At 40.8% G+C, this 14848-nt stretch overlaps 1 protein-coding gene across 3 annotated transcripts in view; it reads right to left on the bottom strand.

Annotated features, from left to right (window-relative positions):
* The window catches only part of LOC138755881 (SWI/SNF-related matrix-associated actin-dependent regulator of chromatin subfamily D member 3-like), a 55107-nt gene that overhangs the window by 13504 nt on the left and 26755 nt on the right, over positions 1-14848 (bottom strand). For all 3 annotated transcript variants that reach the window (XM_069922635.1, XM_069922637.1, XM_069922636.1), the window contains one exon: positions 14210-14345. In XM_069922635.1, the coding sequence (XP_069778736.1) occupies positions 14210-14345 (136 nt within the window). The remainder of the gene's footprint in view (positions 1-14209; positions 14346-14848) is intronic.

Raw genomic sequence — 14848 nt, 5'->3', positions numbered from 1 at the left:
AAGAATTGACTCAGTGGAATTTCTTGTTTATTTTTATTGAATGACAACATTGTTTGACTGGTTTAATGTATCTTAGATTTTGTACTTTAAATGAATGGGGGGTGAGGTAGGGAGGGTGGGATGGGAGGAGGGATGGGGGGGAGAAAATGACACTGTATATATTTGAAAAGGAAAATGTATGTATCTTGGTCAATGTGGTTTATAGTGTGAAAAATAAATTTAATAAAAAAAAGGAGGGTCTGCGTCTTCCTATGGGATCCACCACGTACCAGCAAGTACGATGCTTTAAAAGCACTTTTATCACAAGTTATGGTATGTCCCATAAGAAAGGGCAGCCAAGCTACTACATCTCAATGGGTTGGTAGTCCGCGCCCCTTCAGAACTAATGGATGAAATACTGTTTCTGGCAGCTGGCAAAAGTCCCAATATGTTATTCAAGCAGCTCTTTTTAGAGCGAATCCCAGATGATATTAGGCTCTTATTATCCAAGTGTTCATTTGAAGACCCAAGGGCTGTAGCAGGGGCAGGGGCAGACGTTCTATGGCTGGCTAAAAAGCACAGCAAGGAAAGACAAGTCTGCACAACTAACCCCTCCAATAATGACCCTGTGTCACATTCTGTGCTCTTAGTACATCACTCCCTACAAGCAGGCAACACCCCAAGACAAACAAGCAGCCTGTGGACACCTAGTCTTGGTATTATTACCACAGGCCTTGAGGAGTAAATGCCCGCAAGTGCCTTCCACCCTGCTCGTTTGCAGGAAACGTGCAGGCCAGCCATCAGTAAAGGCTTTGGCAGTTTGTGAGAAACCTGCAAGCTTACTGTATGTACGGGGCCAGTTACCTCAGCAAAAATTTCTGGTGGACACGGGTTCAGAAGTTAGCATATTTCCATCCACCGGTTTTGTCATGTGCCATCCTATCGTGGACCTGCAACTACGGGCAGTTAACAGTTCCAACATCCCGACCACTGGTATCAGGAAGATGAATGTCAAGTTCAAGAATCATCTCTACACTTGGCCATTTATTATAGCAGCAGTATCCCGACCTTTGCTTGATAGTTTTTTTTCGGGCTCATTCATTCCTCATTAACTTAAAAGGGCTAATAGATGGAACTACTTTCCAGACCATTCCTCTGGCAGATGCCTATACCCCTGCTCTGTGCCTCCAAACATAATGTAGACCAGTGAATCAATTCTCCAAGCTATTGGAAAATTTCCCTGAGATTACTTCTCTACAATTTTCTTCCTCCACTGCAAAGCACGGTGTTACTCACCACATTTGTACCAAGGGCCATCCTATCCATGCTAAAACGCACTGCTTGGGGGGCGTGGCATAATGGTGTAGGGAGAAGACATGGGAAGACACCTCCCCCTGACAGAACTATTCAAAACCAATTTAAAAGTTTATAAACAATTTTTTAAACTGTTGACTATACTATTGAAATATCTTACAGTCATGAGGAAGATTAAAGCTCAAACGGTAAAAGAAAATGGCTATTAAACTGCCAGTAACTGCTGAAGAAACTCAGCCTATCAAGCATCCAGTGTCGATTTCAATGAAGCCCCAAAAACACCGATCATCGACGGGTAAGGTCCATGTCACTCCGGCACCGACCTCGCGTACTGTAGCGCATGATGGCACCGGTGATCGACATTGATCTCCTCTGGATCAAGAGGATCAATTCCTCTGTGTTTGAAACGGCCCAGGCTGCGGGGGGACCCGACCTCCCTCAGCCCAGTGACTCCCGTTTCAATGGAGGAGGAGTAAGACGTTGCTGGAACAGAAGAGGAAGTGGAGCAGCTTGTGGCGGTGGAAGCAGGCTTGTTTGGGGGTAGGCCTGTGTTGAGGTCTTTTAAGCTCAAGTCTGACCCTTCTCATTCTGATACTGCTTTGTCTGACTTATCTATCTAAGCAAATGGAGAACTTGGTCATGCAAGTGAGCCAAGGGTTTTCTGTTGTGACAGAGTATATAGAGGTGTTTGGGAGATAAGTTGGGAGGTTGGTTAGAGCAGATCACACACAGACACTTTGAAACACAGAATGTTTGCAGGAGTTTTCCAGAGAGCTCACAGACTCATGATGGGCTGCTGTTTGCAAACGGCAACAATGTCGCAACGTACAGCAGCAGCTTTGTCTGGAAAACAGGTTGCTGCCTGGAAGGTCATGTGATCTTTGCAGGCAGAGGAGAACAGCTTTGCTCTCAGAGTGGGAGGGAGTGAGAGAGAGGAGAGACAGAGATTTCGGTTCCAGACGGACAAGCTGGCAAACTTTGGAAGACGGCCTGGTCAGAGGTTGAGGACTGGCTTTCTGGGGTTTCCTTTGGAATAGGAGAAACAGAAAGGAACTCTGTGGTGACCTGAAAGAAAGAGGTTATCATCTGGAGAACCCTGAGGGGGCAAGTTTCGTCAGCAAGACACTGGAGAGGCTGATTAAAAAGGAATCAGGTGTGGATGTCCTGGAACGAGAAAACTCTCTCTCTGAAAACCAACCAGAACCTTCCTGAGCGGTAACCATTTACCTGTTAAGCACCAAAGCCTGGTGAACTTTATTAATGCTAACTTCTGTGCACAGTACAAGAATTGCCTGCAACCAGTGAGATTCAACTGTGAACCAAAGAACTTTTCTACACTTATATGCACATTACATGCACGTGCACTTAGAATTAGTGGAGGGTTAAGTAGGTTAAATAAGTCAATAGAGATAAGTTAAAGTTTGAATCTGTTTTCATGTTCAAAGATAATTAAAAGCAACTTTTGTTTAAGTAACCCTTTGTCGTGGTCCATATCTATTGCTGCTGGGTTTTGGGGTCCTCTGGACTCGTAACAGTAGTGAAGGAGCAATTGACTAAGATGAAAGGTGAAATGTCTTCTATTAAAATAGATGTTACCACATGCCTGAGAGCAGTGGATAAGGTTCAAGATAAATTTAAGAAGATTGAAGATGAATTTCTTGACTGTAAAGATGATGGGGATCAGTGTAAAGAAAAGATGGGACAGATGGAGGATTCGTTTACTGGTTGGGAAATTCGGATGAATGATTTGTTGAAAAAGATTGATATTTTGGAAAATCAGACTCGGAGGAATAATGTTAAAATTGTTGGTCTTCTGGAAGATTTTGAAGGCTTGGATCCAGTTCAATTTTTTCCAGAAGTGGATTCCTGAAGTTTTGGGAACAGCTTATTTTCTGAATGGCTTGAAACTGGACAGAGCTCATTCAAGCAATAAGAAGGAAACCACTTCTGGGTCAAGCACCATGATCCATTCTGATAAAATGTTTGCGTGATCAGGATCGAGAATAGATTTTAAGACTTGCAGTACAGAATGTTAGACGAAATCAGGGTCCTTTGCTTGTTAAGAATGTCTTTTTTTTAATGCTGATTTGAGCCAGGCTGTAAAAAATTTAATTCGGCTAAAGCTGTTTTGTGGAAGAAGGGTATAAATTTGCTTTTCATTATCCTGCTGTGTTAAAAGTTTTTTATGGGGATTATCAAACTCCATTTTTTACTGATGATGCTGAGGCTCTTACCTTTGCTAATTCTTTGCCTGTTAATAACATCCTTTGCCTGTTAATAACATCCTCAACATCCATTGGAGCGCTTACATCCCTAACATCGAAGTACTCGAGATGGCAGAGGTCGACAGCATCGAGTCCACGCTGCTGAAGATCCAGCTGCGCTGGATGGGTCACGTCTCCAGAATGGAGGACCATCGCCTTCCCAAGATCGTGTTATATGGCGAGCTCTCCACTAGCCACCGTGACAGAGGTGCACCAAAGAAAAGGTACAAGGACTGCCTAAAGAAATCTCTTGGTGCCTGCCACATTGACCACCGCCAGTGGGCTGATAACGCCTCAAACCGTGCATCTTGGCGCCTCACAGTTTGGCGGGCAGCAACCTCCTTTGAAGAAGACCGCAGAGCCCACCTCACTGACAAAAGGCAAAGGAGGAAAAACCCAACACCCAACCCACCAATTTTCCCCTGCAACCGCTGCAATCGTGTCTGCCTGTCCCGCATCGGACTTGTCAGCCACAAACGAGCCTGCAGCTGACGTGGACTTTTTACCCCCTCCATAAATCTTCGTCCGCGAAGCCAAGCCAAAGAAGAATAAGCAGGTGAAAGATCAGTTTCCTCAACAGCCTGTTTTGGTTCTGAAAGGGAAGAATGGGAAGCGAGAAATGGAGACTCAACAGTTCGTTGATATTGATGATGATCGAGCCAACCATGATTTGGAAGAAGCTTATCATACCTGAATTGATTATGTTTTGTTTTCTTTGTTTGTTCTGTTCAGGGGAAGGAGGTTTGACTCCCAATCCTTCCGAAGTTGTCAGCCACTTTGTACCATTTGTCACTCTGGCATAATTGAGGGGGGGGGGGGGTACTTCACTTATATTGTTGTCATTTATTTTTTTGGGGGGGGGGTTCTTTATGAAATTTTTTCTGTCATTTCTTTCTTTGAGATCTTTATACATGTTTGTCATAGAGCCATGGGGGGGGGGGTACTTCACCATTGTGGGAGATAAAGATAGCTTGTTTTGACTAATTTAAATTCTGCTACTTTTAATGTTAATGGGCTTAATAATCAGATGAAGAGAAAGAGGGTATTAGCTTATATTAAAAAGTTGAAAGTTGATATTACATTTTTGCAAGAAACTCATCTGACTGAAAGTTAAAAAGAGGTTTGGTTGGACGTTATATCATCTTCCTTTAATTCTAAAGCAAGGGGTGTTGCTATTTTAATTCATAAGAAGTTATCTTTTACATTGGATTCAGTTTTTGAAGCTGTTGGTAGGCTTTTGATCGTTAATTGCAAACATTTTTTCAGAATCTTGGACTTTAATGAATGCTTATGTTTCTAATATAGATGATGAACCATTTATGGTGGATTCCTTTTTAATCTAAATCAAGCATATGATAAAATATTGGTTGGAGGTGACTTAAATTGTTGTTTAGATCTATTGTTAGATAAATCTCCAAAAATGGTAGTTAGAACAAAAACAGCTAAACAGTTAATGACAATAATGAAAGATATGAATTTGGTGGAGATTTGGAGGAAATTAAATCCTCATGAGAAAGATTTTTCTTTTTATTCATCTCAACACGACTCTTATTCTAGAATAGATTTATTTTTAGTATCAGCATAATTACAAGGAAGAATTTTTAAAGCTGAAGGTAATAGTAGGATTTTATCTGATCGTTCTTGTGCTGCTTCTGGAATCATGGAGAATGTGTATAGATGGAGATTTAATTCTATATTGTTGATAAATCCTGATTTTATCAAGTTTATGAGGGATCATATACAGTTATTTTTGAAAATAAATGTAGATTCGGTTGGTAGTAAATTTGTTTTATGGGATGCTTTGAAAGTTTATTTGAGGGGACAGATTATTAGTTATACAGCTATAGGAGATAGAGATTTTGGAAAAGGAATTACAGCAGGAATCTACGGAAGCCAAAAAAAATTGGTTTAACTAATTTGAAATTGCGGTATAATTCATTAGAAACTTACGTACTTGAGAAGTTATTGCAGAGGTCTAAACAGTGTTATTACGAGTTGGGTGAAAGAGCCCATATAGTATTAGCATGGAAATTAAAGACTGAACAAGCTTCTAGGACAATAGATGCTATTAGATGTGATTTGCTAATTACTTACAAACCTCAGGAAATTAATGATGAATTTCATTTATTTTATGCAAAATTGTATACTTCTGAAGAATTGGAAGAAAATGTTAAAATTGATATTTTTTTGTTTGAATTGGCTTTAATGTCTTTGAGGGATACGGATATTAAATATGAAATTTCTTCAAATACCCTGTTCACTTATTATCAGGTCAGATAACTGTGGGCGTACGCTATGGTTGCCTAGGTGGTCTAAATTTGAAAGTTTACTTACTGAAGGGGGTAAGAGAGGATTTATATCGGAGATGTATGCTTTATTACAGAATGTGATGCTTAAGCTGGAGATTTATAAATCTAAATTAAAATGGGAAAAAGATTATCTATAACTATTTCTTAGGATGACTGGATGACTATATGCAAGGATAGTATGACTAGAATTGTAATTGTAATTTTATACATCAGTTATATTTAACCCCTGAGAAGTTAAGAAAATATAAGTTTATTTCTTTTGATTTATGCTTTAGGTGCCTTAAGCAAATTGGCTCTTTCTTGCACTCTACTTGGTTATGTGAAACAGTGAGACCTTTTTGGAATAGAATTAAGGAACTTTTAGAAATTTTATTTAAAAATTTAAAATTTTTGCATTATAATACTTTGCAAGTGTACCAGTATGAGAAATTAATTCAAAGATCTAAGCAGCGGTATTATGAATTGGGTGAAAGAGCGCATAAGGGTTTAGTTTGGCAGCTAAAAACGGAACAAGTTTCTATGTCAATAAATGCTGTTAAAAAAGGTACAAAAGTTATTTATAAACCTCATGAAATTAATGATGAATTTTGTTCTTTTTAATCAGGATTTATACAAGTCTGAGGTGGTACATGATGTTGATAGAGTAGAATCTTTCTTGGCTGGGTTAGATCTTCCGTTCTTGAATGATTTAGAATCTCAAGAGTTAGATTATTCTTTCACGGATTTGGAAATTAAGGAAGTATTACAAATGATGCCAAATGGGAAATCTCCAGGAGAAGATGGATTTACATTCAAATTTTATAAGGAATTTTATAAGTTGTTACTTCCAGTATTTCATCCAGTATTAGAACAAGCAGTGGAAATGTCCTCTCTTCCAGAATCTTTGTCTAGAGCATTGATTACGGTTATTCCAAAAAATGATATAGATCCATTAAATGTAGCTTTGTATAGACCAATTTCTTTGTTAAATGTAAAATTATAAAATTGTAGCTAAAGTGTTGGTAAATACTTTGCTATCCTATTTGCCAAAGTTAATTCATGTAGATCAACCAGGATTTATTCCAAATCGTTATTCAGCTGATAATATTGTTGAACTAATATTGTTAATTAATGCTTCAAGAGAACAATGTGATTTACCTTAGGTAGTGGCTTTGGATGCAGAAAAAGCATTTGATTGTGTTGAATGGCATTTTTTAATTTAAAGTTTTAGAACATTTTAAATTTGGTCCAGTTTTTATTAGAGCTCTATATAGTAATTCTTCAGCTAGGGAGGTGACAAATGGAGTAATATCATCGTCATTTACTTTATCAAGATCAACGAGACAGGGTTGTCCATTGTCTCCAGCTTTGTTTGCTTTAGTGATTATCTATTAGACAAAATATTAATATTAAAGGTACTTCTGTAGGGGAGGATGAATATAAAATTAATTTATTTGCAGATGATGTATTAATTTAACAGATCCTAAACAAACTTTAGTTCATTTACAGACATGTTTGAAACATTATAGAGAAATGTCTGGATATAAAATTAATTGGGATAAGAGTGAATTATTACCTGTTTCAAAGGATGATTATTTGGAGTGGAAACAGATTACTCAGTTTCGTTGGACTGAAAAGATAAAGTATTTAGGAGTTGTAATAAATGTGGATTATAATCAATTGTATCACTTGAACTATATACCCTTGTTAAGAAAAGTTAAAGCAGATTTTAAGAAGTGGAAAGATTTACCATTAACTCTAATAGGAAAGGTGAATTGTATCAAGATGAATGTTTTTCCATGAATACAATATCTTTTTCAGTCTATTCCTTGTTTTTTTACCAAAATCTTTTTTTAAGGAATTATATTTGGCTGTTCATTTATTTTTGTGGAAGAGTAAATTATCTAGAGTTTCATTGCAAAATTGACTTGGATATATGCATTAGGAGGCCTTCAGTTACCTTATTTTGAAAATTATTATGAGGCAGCTCAATTGAAATTTATTAATCGAATGTTAGATAGGGGGAAAACTCCTACATGGGTCAGAGTAGAATTAAGTCAACTTTCAGAAAGTGATATAAATTCTTTTATATATAGGTGGAGACCAAGTTTATTGAAGTCTTTTAGTGTTCCAGTACTTCAACATTTAACTGATATTTGGTATAAAAGAGATTGTTTAATTGGATCTAAGGGTAAAATTACTGGTTGGACTCCTATATATAGAAATAGGATTATACCATTTTCAATGGATGGTTATTATTTAAAGGAATGGAATTCAAAAGGTAGAGGATCTTTTTGAGAAAGGAAGCTTTCTTTCTTTTACTCAATTGCAAGAAAAATCTAATATTTCAATGAATTCAATGTTTGCTTATTATCAAATGCAAGCTTTTTTAAAAGAAAATTTAGGAAAAGAAATTAAACTTCCCAATTAGTATAGATTTGAAAAATTAATTACCGAATCTTTGAAAAAAGGTTTTATCTCAGAAATGTATAGTTTATTACAAGAGAAGATGAAGAAACTTGGTTTTTTAGAATAAAAAGTAAATGGGGAAAAGATTACAACTTACTACATTGGAGGTTGATTGGTTAAAGATATGTGAGAATGCGGTAACTAAATTGATTAATGTAAGGTATAATTTAGTTAATTAAGAAGGTTTTCAAGGATTGCAGAGGGATTTGGGCTGCTTAGAAAAGTGGGCTGAAAAATGGCAGATGGAATTTAATGCTGATAAGTGTGAGGTGCTTCATTTTGGTAAGAAGAATCAGAACAGGACATACGTGGTAAATGGGAGAGCATTGAGGAATACAGAAGAGCAGAAAGATTTAGGAGTAACGGTACATCGTTCCCTGAAGGTAGAAACTCACGTGAATAGGGTGGTGAAGAAGGCTTTTAGTATGCTGGCCTTTATCAATCATTGCATGGAATATAGGAGTTGGGAGGTGATGTTGAGACTGTATAAGACGTTGGTGCGGCCTAATTTGGAGTTCTGTGTGCAGTTCTGGTCGCCTAATTATAGGAAGGATATAAACAGAGTGGAGAGAGTGCAGAGAAGGTTTACCAGAATGTTACCTGGATTTAAGCATCTAGAGTCTAGGGAGAGATTGGACAGATTAGGTCTTTATTCTTTGGAGCGTAGAAGGTTGAGAGGGGATTTGATAGAAGTATTTAAGATTATGAAAGGGATAGACAGAGTGGATGTGGATAGACTATTTCCGTTAAGAGGAGGAAAGATTAAAACAAGAGGACATGAGTTAAGAATTAAGGGGCAGAGGTTTAGAGGTAACATGAGGGGGAACTTCTTTACTCAGAGAGTGGTAGACGTGTGGAATGAGCTTCCGGGAGAAATAGTGGCGGCGGAGTCAATTGTATTATTTAAGAAAAGGTTGGACAGGTATATGGATGAGAAGAAGATGGAGGGTTATGGGCATTGTGCAGGGAGGTGGGACTAGAAAGGGGTGTTTGGTTCGGTGCGGACTAGAAGGGCCTAATGGCCTGTTTCCATGCTGTAATTGTTATGTTATTATATGTTATTATTATGTTATATGATTGGCTTCTTGGGGCATAGGATTACTCAGGAAGGTGCGACTCCGTTGCCATCCAAAGTTGAGGCCATGTCAAAATATTCATGACCTGCTACGGTTAAACGCTTGCAGAAAATCTTGGGAATGTAACATTTTTATCGTCGGTTTCTTCCGGGAGCAACTCATATCATGAAGCCTCTTTTCGATTTACTGTCCGGAAACACCAGAACCATCCATTGGACTGAAGAGGGAAACAACGCCTTCTTAAAGCCGAAAGATTTGCCGACTCATGCTCAGCTGCCCAGTTTTAAATGCAGCCACCACCCTTTCTAAGGCCGTAGGAGGTGCACTTCATCAATATGTCAATGGGCAATGGAAACCGTTACCATTCTTCAGCCGCCATCTTCATGAAGCAGAAAAGAAATACATTGCTTTTGATGAGGAGTTTTTGGCCATTTACTTATCTATTTGACACTTCCATTATTTTTTGGAGGGCAGAGATTTTACGATGAACACTGACCACAAGCCCTTAACATTTGCATTTTCCAAGGTCACAGAGCCCTGCTCAGAGCGACAACCACGGTAATTATCACTCATTTCAGAATTTTCCTCAAAAATAGTACATATTTCCAGAAAGGGCAATGGAGTAGCTGATGCACTTTCCTGCTCTGCTCCACTCAAGGTTTCGACTGTAGATCAAGGTCTTGACTACACAGCTTTGGCCACAGCCCAAGAACATGACCATGAGACGAATGTTTATTGGACTGCAGTCACAAACCTGCAATTGAAAGATGTCCAGTTTGGCGTTAATGGCAAACTACTGTGACCAAGTATTTAGAGGTGGTTTGGGATGATTGTCAGGGCAGGTTGCACACAAACATTTTAAAATGCAGAATTTTTCCAGGACTTTTGCAGAAGGCAATAAAGTAGCAACATATGGCAGCAAATGTGATCTTTGCAGGCAGAGGCAGAACAGCTTTGTTCTCAGAGAGGGAGGGAGTGAGAGAGAGGAGAGACAGAAACTTCGGATCCAGAGGGACAAGCTGGCAAACTTTGGAAGACTGTCTGGTCAAAGAAGACTGGCTGTCTGAAAGGAACTCTGTGGTGACCTGAAAGAAAGAGGGTCATCTGGAGAACCCTGAAGGGGGCAAGTTTCGTCAGCAAGACTGATTAAGAAGGAATCAGTTGTGGACGTCCTAGAACAAAAGGAATCTCTCTCTGAAAACCAACAAGAACCCTCCTGAGTGGTAACCATTTGCCTGTTAAGCACCAAAGACTGGTGAACTTTGTTAATGCTAACTTCTGTGCACAGTACAAGAATTGCCTGCAACCAGTAAGATTGGACTATGAACCAAAGAACTTTTCTACACATTACACACACGTGCACTTAGAATTAGAGGGGGGTTAAGTAAGTTGATAGTGCATCTTGGCGCCTCACAGTTCGGCGGGCAGCAACCTCCTTTGAAGAAGACCGCAGAGCCCACCTCACTGACAAAAGGCAAAGGAGGAAAAACCCAACACCCAACCCCAACCCACCAATTTTCCCCTGCAACCGCTGCAACCGTGTCTGCCTGTCCCGCATCGGACTTGTCAGCCACAAACGAGCCTGCAGCTGACGTGGACATTACCCCTCCATAAATCTTTGTCCACGAAGCCAAGCCAAAGAAGAAGAAGAAGAGTAATAAATTAAAGTTTGATTCCGTTTTCATGTTCAAAGATAATTAAAAGCAACTTTTGTTTAAGTAACCCTTTGTATTGGTGCATATCTATTGCTGCTGGGTTTTGGGGACCTCTGGACTCCGTAACACTACTCCTCTGTGATATAGCAATGGGGCACCACGCTCAGTAGTTCCGTCATCATGGAAACATTGAGTATTCGTCTCCGTGCATGGTTTCTCACGTCCATCAATTAGATTGACTTTTCGAATGGTTTCTGACAGGTTCGTGTGGGATGGTCTTAAAAAAAATGTTACACCAATGGCGAGGTCATGCATTGCCTGCCGGAAAGCGAAAGTTCAGCGGCATACTAAGGCACCACTGCAATCCTTCCCAGCAGTTACTTGGCATTTTGCTCATGTCCACATAGACATTGTTGGTCTGCTTCCTGTTTTAAGAGGATCCTGTTATCTTTTTACAGTAATAGACAGGTTTATGCGGTGGCCCGAGGCCGTGCCTATGGTAGGTGCTACTGCAGACACTTGTGCTCAGGTGTTCCTTCCTCAGTTCCTGGGTATCTCGTTTTAGTTTATCGGGATATGTTACTTTGGATAGAGATCCACAATTTACTTCCTCACTGTGGACCGCCTTGTCTCGCTGCAACAATTCACCATACAAATGCCATCATCCCCAGGCCAATGGAATGGTGGAAAGATTTCATCGACATTTCAACCTTGATTGCTTGGTTAGAGGGCCCGAACTGGGCTGATGAGCTGCCCTGGGTATTACTGGGCATTAGAACAACTTCAAAGGAGGACCTCCAAGTTTCATCTCCAGAGCTCGTGTATGGCACACCGATGGTGGTTCCAGGGGAGTTCATCCCCTACCATTCCAACTCCAGTGATAATCTTAACAAACTGTTGAGCAGCTAAGGGAGACGGTAGGAAAATTGACCCCTATACCACCATTATCACATGGAGAACACTCTTCCCTTGTGCCTGAAGACCTCAAAAATTGCAAATATATCTTCTTCCATAGGGAAACACTTGGTCAACCTTTGCAGACGCCTTACGAAGAACCTTATAGGATACTCAGTCAAACTAGGTGTTCCTATATTTTGGACATTGAAGGGAAGCCGGTCTTTCACTATTGACAGCCTTAAACCAGCTCATGTGGATAAGTCTCCCCCACTGCAGCAGCCAACAGTTCATCACAGAGGTCATTCACCTAAAAGAGAGACAAACCTTTCTGGTTCTGGGTTGTGGGGGGGGGGGAGTAGGGTGTGTAGTGGCGCTATGGCAGCACTACAACTCCCAGAAGACATCAAACCGACCATGTGACATCAGTGCATGATGATGTCAGCGTGTGTCAAGTGTGTGATTGGCTTTTAAAAGGTTGCGTGGGTGATGAAGAGTAAATCCTTTTGATTCACTCTAGAAACGCCTTGTGGAACTATTTCATCCTTATCCACTGCAATTCCAGTGGCCACAAATTGTTCAACAAGACTTGCCCCTTGCTGAATCTGCCTGATGGATCCATTTCACTACAGACGCCTCACTATTTCTTCTTTAATAATAACTTTCCAAACTACAGATGTAAAAATACTGGCCTATGTATGTACTTGTGTAATAATTGAATTTTTTGGACCACTTTTTTGGGCCCAAAAAGAAGGGGTAGGGGGGCCCAACATTTACATGTGTCATTCAAAGCGACAAGAGCTCAAATGGCCATGTCCGGGTGGTAAGTTGTGACTAGAAGTTGGGATGCACGGGTGGCCTGGAGCTCAGATGGGCGCACGGCTGGGATGAGAATCCGCAGTCAGATCTCGGGGCCAAAAACAGAGGTCGACTTTTACATGGTTCATACACAAACACCTGAATTTGGGGCCAAAAATAAGGGGAGGAGGTGTGACCCCAACTTTTACACATTTCATACAAAAACACCCGAATTTTGGCCTAAAAAAAGGGCTGACAACTATTACATGGTATCGATAATTACACAAGTACATACAGTATTATATAATAGTGGTGTGTAATATTCGCCATCTTCCAATCCACCAGAACCTACCCAGGCTCCAGAGAATTTTGCTTAAATTATCACCAAAGCTTCCACTATAGCCTGCCACTTCTTTCAATACCCTGGGATACATTCCATCAGGACCAGCGGACTCGCATATTTTGAGACCCTCAAGTTTTTGGAGTACAACTTCTTTAGTGGTAGCTATTACATCCTGGTCCTCATCTTAAATACATTCATAACATTTGCCTTTGGCATGTTCAATGTGTCCTCCAGCATGAATAACAACACAAAACAGTCATTCAAGGCCTCATTACCCAATATCAATTCCTCCTTATCATCTTTGAAGAAACCAACCTTCACTTTAGCCACCCTTTTGTGCCTTTTTAAAATTATAAATATTTTACTGTCCATTTTTTATGCTAATCTTTTTTCATAGTCCATCTCCCCCAGTCAATCCCCGCCATCCAGTACACCACCATGCATTCCCTCCACAGACTCCCACCATGCATTCCTGCCCCTCTATTCACCTCCTCAGTCCCCCCACCGTCCCATTCCCCCCCTCAGTCCCCCACCTCATTCCCCCTAGTCTCCCCATCATCTCGTCTCCCCATCATCTCATCCCCCAACTCCCAGCGCCACCCCATCCCCCCACTCCCACTGTCATCCCCCCTAAATCCCCCCGCCATTCCATCCCCCGTCCCCTCCACTAACCCATTCCCTCCCTCAGTCCCCCCGCCGTACCATCCCCCCCAATCCCCCTGTTTTCCCATCCCCCCAGACCTCTCCACTGTTCCATTCCCCCCCTCTTAGTCCCACCCCCATTCCATTGCCCCCTCAGTTTCCCAATTCCTTTACCTTATTCTTTCCCTTGAATGAAAGTGACCATAAATCACTGATACTGAGACCCCCAAGTTACAGACAACATACTTTCACATTGTAACATAGCCATCAATGGTCCAGACTCACTCAAGCCCATGGGGAGCCGCCAAGTCCCTGAAGCCCCCCACAGTATCTGTGAACACACCATGACCCTTCTCTAGGGAGAAGGGCACAGATTTAACCCTGGGAGAGGAGCAGGCAGTCAGCCCCAGCTGAACCTTCCCTGTCTGGACCCACGGATGGCCGTCAGAACAGGGGAGCCCATCAGTAGCACACCCTCATGCTTTACCTTGTTGTCAAGGCCAGCGATCTCCTGTTGATTGGCTGTGGACAGCAGGAAGCTGCTCATCTGACACTTGAGGGGGTCATCAACCTCCACATCAATATCGTAACAGGCTGTCTTCTTCTGGTCACTGAGGTCCACACTGAGCAGAAATACAAGGATAATGACATGCACTCAATTCCATCCATCCCATGCATCCTTCACTCTCGCTGTAACCCCTTCTTTCTCACTGAGTAAAGGAAAAAGCCTTTCCATGCCAACTTTATCCATATCCCTAATAATTTTAAATACCTCAATTAAATCCCCTCTCAACCTTCTACACTCCAAAGAATAAAGACCTAACTTATTTAACCTTTCCCTATAACTTAGACCCTGTAACCCTGGCAACATTTTAGTAAATCTTCTCTGCACTCTTTCCAATTTGACATCTTTGCTACACTTTGGTGACAAAACTGAACACAATACTCCAAGTTTGGCCTCACCAATGCCTTGTACTTCCCAGCTCCTAGACTCAATTCTCTGATTTATAAAGGCCAACATACCAGAAGCTTTCTTCACCACCCTATCCACATGTGACTTCACCTTCAGGGAACTATGTACCATATTCCTAGATACCTCTGTTCTCCTGCGCTCTTTAATGCCCGT

Source organism: Narcine bancroftii, chromosome 2 (genome assembly GCF_036971445.1).
Source record: "Narcine bancroftii isolate sNarBan1 chromosome 2, sNarBan1.hap1, whole genome shotgun sequence".
NCBI lineage: Eukaryota > Metazoa > Chordata > Chondrichthyes > Torpediniformes > Narcinidae > Narcine > Narcine bancroftii.
Note: the sequence above shows the minus strand (reverse complement) of the source record. Positions and strands in the feature narration are given on the sequence as shown.